This window comes from Clinocottus analis, unplaced genomic scaffold (genome assembly GCF_023055335.1).
Source record: "Clinocottus analis isolate CAN_PGR_092001 unplaced genomic scaffold, fCliAna1.0.p SCAF_9, whole genome shotgun sequence".
NCBI classification, from domain to species: Eukaryota; Metazoa; Chordata; class Actinopteri; order Perciformes; family Cottidae; genus Clinocottus; species Clinocottus analis.
Window position 1 is genome coordinate 16,888,011 of NW_027176251.1, and position 7,547 is coordinate 16,895,557.

The 7,547-nt window shown below is 40.6% G+C and overlaps 1 protein-coding gene across 3 annotated transcripts in view; it reads left to right on the forward strand.

The window, feature by feature from the left end:
• The window catches only part of usp45 (ubiquitin specific peptidase 45), a 36,574-nt gene extending 30,483 nt beyond the window's left edge, over nucleotides 1–6,091 (forward strand). For all 3 annotated transcript variants that reach the window (XM_068570173.1, XM_068570174.1, XM_068570175.1), the window contains exons 15-18: nucleotides 1,503–1,600; nucleotides 1,952–2,038; nucleotides 2,224–2,368; nucleotides 3,585–6,091. In XM_068570173.1, the coding sequence (XP_068426274.1) occupies nucleotides 1,503–1,600; nucleotides 1,952–2,038; nucleotides 2,224–2,368; nucleotides 3,585–3,715 (461 nt within the window). In that variant the 3' untranslated portion in view covers nucleotides 3,716–6,091. The remainder of the gene's footprint in view (nucleotides 1–1,502; nucleotides 1,601–1,951; nucleotides 2,039–2,223; nucleotides 2,369–3,584) is intronic.
• Nucleotides 6,092–7,547: the final 1,456 nt, after the last annotated feature.

Here is a 7,547-nt window from a genome sequence, read left to right on the forward strand (position 1 = left end):
CTATGTCTACCTTTGATTTTTTTTTTTTTACTTTTTTTTTTTTCTTTTGTCAGACTGGACACCCTGTAGGGCCGGGTCGTATGTTTAACACCCCTGATTTAGATGATGCAGTTTTCCTTTCAACTTTTCCAATTATACATTTAAACGACAAGGATTTTCAACAGTTTAATTAAATGATTTTTAACTGTAACTTTATTCAGCAGGTATTTTGCCTTTTCTATATTTTCAGTAATTATTTGCTATTTATTTATATATTCATCTATTCCGCTATTTTCAGCGATATTAATATATTCAGCTGTTTTCACAAATATTCAGCTATTCTTTCATTTTCAAATATATTTAGCTAATTTAAACTATATTCCACTATGTTCAGCTATATTCAGCTATTTATTTCAAATATTTCAGCTATAAGCTTCAGCTTTTTGCATCCCAACGCATTTTCTGCAGGAAATGCTCTTTCTAGTTTAACTATATTAAAATTAGACATACATACAAAAATGTGTTTGTCAGACAATAATAAAGTACAGAAAAAACTAAAACAAAAAACAGCAGAGAAAAAAATTAAAACCAAAAAATCCACTCACCCCGACACCCCTTTATTATCTTTTGCATGCAAATTTGCATACACAGACCTGCATTTATTCCTGCATTTTCCTGAACACAGAAATCCCGCCCATATGAAAGCCATTAGGTTTTTCCATGGTTGGTCAATTTGGCTTAAACTGTTCTTTACCCTGGCAATCATATTTTTAAATGCAGCCGTCTCTGCCATGAGTTTGAGCCAGTCTGTGAGCGTGGGCGTATGTGGGTTTCGCAAGATAAGCCTTGCTGCCACCATGAGACCTCTTAATGACAGTCTAATCTCTGTTTTGGTGAGGCGTGGTGACACTAACGATGTCACCATACATCTTTCCTAATCTCAATGTCGAGATCTTTTTGCCATACCAGTCTCTGGCCTTCCCACATTCTAGCTTGAATATTTGACATTTTTTGTTAGAATATTAAGGCAGAGTGTGGTACGGAAAGCATTTAGGAACTTGTGAATCTTATTATCTTATTTTTCTTCTTTTTTCAGTCCAAACCTAGACCCCATGCTACTCCTCAACTGTAAATCCTTCCAGAAACCCCCCTTCTCATCTAAATTAAATGTTTCTTTATGGTCCTCGAATGACTTAAATGAGCCGTCTCTATAGAGATCTTTGATAACATGTATTCCTTTTGCCAGCCATGTATCCCTTAGAAATACTTTCTTCCCTAAACAGATGAGAGGGTTATTCTAAGTGGAGGAGTAGCTTTGTTTGTATTGGGAGATCCCTATAAAATTGTATGTGCCCTTACTCATGCCCACGTTGTAAAATTATATTTCTTTGGTCTATTTTTGTTGTGTGTTTTTGTGATAACGAGTCCATGAACTGAAATTTACGACTTTGTTAGTTGTTTTTTTGTTAGAATTAGGTTTTTAACAGCTGGATCTGACATTTCTGTGTGTTTTGTTGGCATAGACAAGAAGATGGAGAAGATTTACACGAGTGCTAGGAAGCAAATACTGATCTCCTCGCTGCCTCCTGTCATCACATTGCATCTGAAACGCTTCCATCAGGTGAGAAGCCCCACGCTGCGTGTTCTTGCCCTTCGTGTTATCGTTGCATATAGTCAAATGTTGTATTTGATGCAGCGATGTGTGTGTGTGTGTTTTTTTTATGTCTTCGACATTTCATTTTGAGGTGTCGGCTTGTCCGTACCATACTAGTTGAACGCCAAATCTCCCTCGCCCTCTTGGACTCAAGGATGAACTGATAAGAATTTGGTTGTCAAAGGTCACTGTGACCTCACAAACACATTTATACTTTTGCCTTAACTCAAAAGCTCATATGCTGATTATGTAAATTTCAAAGAAATGTCCTATAGTATAAACTGGTTAAAAGATGACGTTCTCTTTTTGTATTGCAAGGCGGGGATGAACTTGCGAAAAGTCAACCGCCATGTTGACTTTCCCCTGATCCTGGATCTGGCTCCGTTCTGCTCGGCATCCTGCAAGGTAAAATATACTCTGCGTACTTCTCTTCCACGTCAAGACTTATGATTTATTATATCTCTCATTTACCACTACTTTACTATTACTATACTATTGTTTCTATTGGTCTCTAAACTTTCACATTTTTAGTTCTTTTTCCCCTTTTTACTAATATTCCTCCTTTTTTTCTTTATCTTTTTTTTTACTAGAACCTGGCAGCCGATGAGCGTGTCCTCTACAGCCTCTATGGGATTGTGGAACATAGTGGCTCAATGCGGGGGGGCCATTACACCGCATATGTAAAAGTGCGCACTCCCCAGAGGAAAAGGGAACAGCGCCACAGAAACCTGTCAGGTCAGGGTTTGACTCTCTTTTGCCTCTAAGACCTTTTACCTATTTTCTGTGGCATGTTTGTGTGCAGTTCATGGTAGTGGTCAGTATTTCGCAGCAATGGTGTTACTCCCCGTGACCTTGAACATGTTTTCTTCAAAAGGCGAGATAAATAGAGGTCTTTGTGCTCTATAGATCCATGTTGTTTTCGGTTCTTCTCAGGGCCGATGTAACAGTGATTGTTTGGAGTAAGAGAAGGCCAACAGCCGAGTAATTGGCAGATAGAAAGACATAATCCTTTATTAATCCCTTTGGGGACATTCTTCTCTACGTTTGACCCATCCTTGGTTAAGAAGCAGTGGGCTGCTCTGTAAGGCGCCCGGGGAGCAGATAGGCGTTAAGTGTCTTGCTCAGGGACACTTTGACATGTGAACTATGGTATAGGTTCAAAAAACAGCCAGAAAATTGCACCAATCAAAGCATTCTCTCCCCGTGTTAGGGCAAGATGTTGCTCAGAGTGAGAAGAAAAATCAAAAAGCGATTCCAACACCAATTGTGCGAGGAATGACGGACATAATTATTTCACAAGATCAGATTTTGTTCAGAGCCAGTTCATAGTTGTGGATTTATATGGACACATATAAACATTTATGTTCCAGAAAAGTGCCTGCAGTAATGACAGTCCACCTTCTCTCAAACACACAAACACGTTAATTATCATTTCACAACATGACTTTATTTAACAAACATTGTCACACATTAATCCAGCTATTCTGCTCGCAGCGGTTCATGCAAGCACCCGTTTAACACGCATTCAAAGCTTCGTTCAAAAACCTCTATGGGAAGCTTTAAATGTCAGAAATGACATCTGTACAGCCCTCGCGGCTCGGCCCGATCCGGTTCGCCAGGTGTTGCGGTGAGTGTGTATGAAAATGATGACTGTGTTGCGTTCAATGCAATTGCCTCAAGTTCAATGCAATTGCTGCACAAGTAGAGTTTTTTTTCCATTTATTTGCGGCGCTTCGCAGCAAATGCTTCGCCGCTCTTGCAGGTCCACGGCCCGTTGGTTGGGCGACCCCTGGTTTAAGGCCTTCTGCACCGGCCTCACCATTAAGCTACGGTGTTGCCACCTGATTAATGGTCGGATCAACACATCCACATCGCTGCGCATTTCTCTCACAAGTCTCCCACAATGGCCTCACAATAGTGACACCCTGTGTGTACCGTGTGTTTTTTTCAGGTGCGAGGGAAGCCGGGAGCAGCTTCCAGAGCCAGTGGGTGTACATCAGTGATACCACCGTTCAGACGGTACCAGAGTCAAGGGTACTCAACTCTCAGGCATACCTGCTCTTCTACGAGGAACTGCTGTAATGTGACTAACAAAAGTATTTTTCCCTAGATGCCCATTTTGCTTTGTATTGTTGTAGTTTTTTATGTACATGCCTGTACGACTACTCATACTGTACCTGTGAGTCGCTGGAGGAGGAGGGACAAAAAGGGAAAGACTTCACTGTACACTCATTTGTCTTACGTGAGGGGAATGACTGTTTTGCATAAACAATTGTTTGAGTTTCCAGTTTTCAAAAATCCTTCTCTTTTAAGAAAAAAGAAAAAGAAAAAAATGAGGTCGGTAAAAAAGTGTTTTACTGAACTTGAGCTGTTCTAAGTTTATCGTCTGTCTCCGTCACGATCAGGTGCCTGAGATATTAACTGCATGATGGAGTTTTTTAAAGAGTAACTCGCAGGAAATAAGCAGAATTATTGCATGCTAAACTGTGCTCAGCACTGACTAGTTGATGTCAAGTGTGTATGTGTGTGCGTGTGCACATACACACGTGTGAGTGAGTGAGTGAGTGATTGAGAGACAGGAGAATGTAGATTCAAGGTGCTATGTGTATCATTTTCTCGAGAGATGGTAGAAAATGCCAGGAGGAAAATTAATTCAGACAGGTTTGTCCTTTTCAGTGGAGAGAATGGAGCGTGAAGACAAGCAGCAGTATTATTCGTGACAGAGTTTATCGGAGATACCGGTGTGCATTTAGGAATCTCGAGCACTAATAATGCAGCGCCACAGGCATTAAAGGAGCAGTGTGTAGGATTTAGTGGGATCTATTGGCAGAAATGTTTTTCATTACTCTGTAGAATGGTTGTGTTTTCATGAACGTAGAAGTCCTTCATATTTACAAAAAGAGCGGGTCCTCTTCACAGAATTATCGACTGTATATGAGAAGTAGTCGTTGGCATCTCAGATTCTTACGACCAGTGAGTGGAAGTTAACATATTTGGACTGCGGAGGAGTGACATAGCGACTCCGTAGAGACGCTCAGGTAGCAGTCGCGACCTGTCAATTTTCCTGTTAGCCCCGCCCTTAAGCGTACTCTACTCTATTGTCTATTTGACATGAAATGGGAGCATAATTTACTAAATAAACATCAGGCTGTGAGAAGTGTGAAGCAGGGTGATTTTCTCAAAGAGGGACATACCAAACACTGGCAACAGAAAGAGCATTTCACATTTAGACATTACCTAAAGGCCACCGTAGTTCTCTGACACGCTTGGAAAGAGACGGGTGAAATCTGCAACCTCATCACTAGACGCCACTAAATTCTACACACTTGCCCTTTAAATAGCGACTAGTTATTGTCTCAGTCCTTACCCTCTGTATGTATACTAATGATGATAACCAAGCTATCACAGCTTAGTCATTTACTTCACACTATACTGGTTTAAATTGTTACATATAGCACCTTTTATTGAGTAGCACAACAATTATTCTACAGCCTCCTATGAAACCTTTTTTTTTTATATTATTTTTTCTTTACATCAGAATGTAAACATGTGAGACTATCAGTTAATTACATTTGCCAAAGACGAGTTTTGCAACCGCGAATCAGAGCAGAAAATCCAAAACAAACACACGGAGGAGTTTACTTCATGAAGTTCACTTTTGTTCTTTCAAGGTCGTCAGTATGGTTCTCGAGTGTCGCACAAGAAAAAAAAAAACGCACTCGGTTGTTTATCAGACCAACAAAGCACCTTGTCTGCCTTCATTGTGTTTCAGCTCTACTGTTGCTGTATAGGCTCACTCACAAACCCATTGAGTTGTTCAACTAAGCGCTGTGACTATCCATAATACTATCAGTAAGGTTAAACAAAACATAACTTTAACTAAGAAACGGAGTGAGAGGCTTTAGATCCTGACTAGAATAGAAAATCATCTTTGCTGTAATGTGCATGGGTTAATGTGAAACATGAATGTATTGCTTTTTCTTGAAATGTCTGTCAAATGAGTTGTTCATCTTTTTCTATGAAAATGTTTTAGATGAAAAAGAAAAAATCATTTGTTGTTGGACATTTGCCAAAACGGTAGAAAGAACAGGTCCGATCATGTGCGTTAGAATCCAGCGTTACTTTTTTTTAAACGAGGACAAATTCAGTGCCTGTGCTTCAGGTTTGAGAAACCTGTGCATGGTGAGAGGAAAACATATGCAGATTAAAATGCAAAGAGGGATATGTGGCATATTTATGTACAGTATAAATTACTGTAAGCAAAAATAATAAAGAGTATATGTAATTGTACATAATAGAAACGATACAAAAACCATGGTGCTTCAGGCGTGCAGGTTTTTTTGTCAAGGCTGATTTTTCTTTCCAGAAAGTCATTTAATTTCATTTATGAAATTATTTCAACATTTGGAATGAGTAAAACTGCAAACTGTATTAAACAAAATAAATCTAATTTATGAACTGGATATTCTACACGACTCATCTTTCTCTCTGTGCGTTACCCCCCATCGTGCAGCGAGATCCCAGGAGAGAAGGGTTTTGCTCTTTCTGCTTTGAAACTCGGATGTCAGCCTGTTTTCACGCCAAGCGGGATGTTGTCCACCATCCCTCTCTGGGCTGTCGCTGTGGATCCCACGGTGCCATATTCAGCCCGTCTTCACCGGTGATCGGCCCTGACGGGTGCAAAGCAGCGCTGCTTCAGAACATGTCGCGAGCTGGTGAAGAGGAGGTGGGTGTGGAATCAGGAAAAGGGCAACGTCCAAAAACATCGCTCTTGCACGTCCCCCACGTTCCCACACGCTGTGACATCCGAGTCACGCTGCCGGAACGTTGAAACAGGTTGTCAAGCCGCCACCAACAAAAAGAGCAAATCGTTTCTGAAATGCGTTTGTCTATTTTTAAAGCGAGAGGGGGAGGGAGGGTGGTGTCTTTTTTTGGCTCGGGGACATGCTGCTGAAGCATTAGATGTGATTTAATCTCATTTAATGAAAGCCCCCCCGCCCCATCTCAGTGTGAGACGGTTGTAAGAAACTAATGCTGGAATGCTCGTTACTGTCTGCCTATCTACCAGCAGTGGAGGTCACGTTCTACTGCTGTGACCATGCGGGCCATTGTCACAGTCATCCTTCAGGAATAGATTGATCCACAACCCAGTCAACACGTTTCCCTCGCGCAAACACACCCACACTCACACGTCACCGCTACTTATTAACACCAACAGAGCACATGACGGAGCCCTGAACAACACCTGCACATGACCCCTTACGAAGACAGGGCATGTGTTAAATAGATTTCAGACACGTTTTAGGGAAAGGGCAACACCCAGTAAAAGTCAGAGAACAACCGGACATCGGTGCACTGCACTTAACACCTAACATATTTTGCGCTGCCTTTCTGCTGAAATCACACGCATCAATCTGTAATACTGGACTATTGCTAACCGCAGTTTGCAGATCAATGTTGAATTTATTTTTGCTGTGTTAAATGTATCCAGACAGCACATGCTTAGCGTATGCTGCCCTCTACTGATGCAGATACATTTAATGATGAGAATAATAATAACCTTGTTAATGTCATACGAGAAATACAGAGTGAAGGGTTTTAAAGAAAACAGACAAAGAATGAACACAAAAACTGTGAAAATAAGATGCAAAATATATCACACTTGGTAAAATAAGATAGAAAGGTAAAAATAAAATGAATGTAAAACTGAAATAGGAACTTTTAAAAACAAATGTGGGAAAGTGGTTTGGTCAGACCGCTTTGGATATTTTATATTTAAGGTTTGGTTCTAAATACCAAACATAAATGTACATTTTCTGTCTTAGCCTTCTGTCTTCAAACTCAACGTCCCTCAGCTTCGTGCTGGTGTTCACCTCAAACACCTGAACGTGGCCTTGCAAGCTTGAGAAGGTCA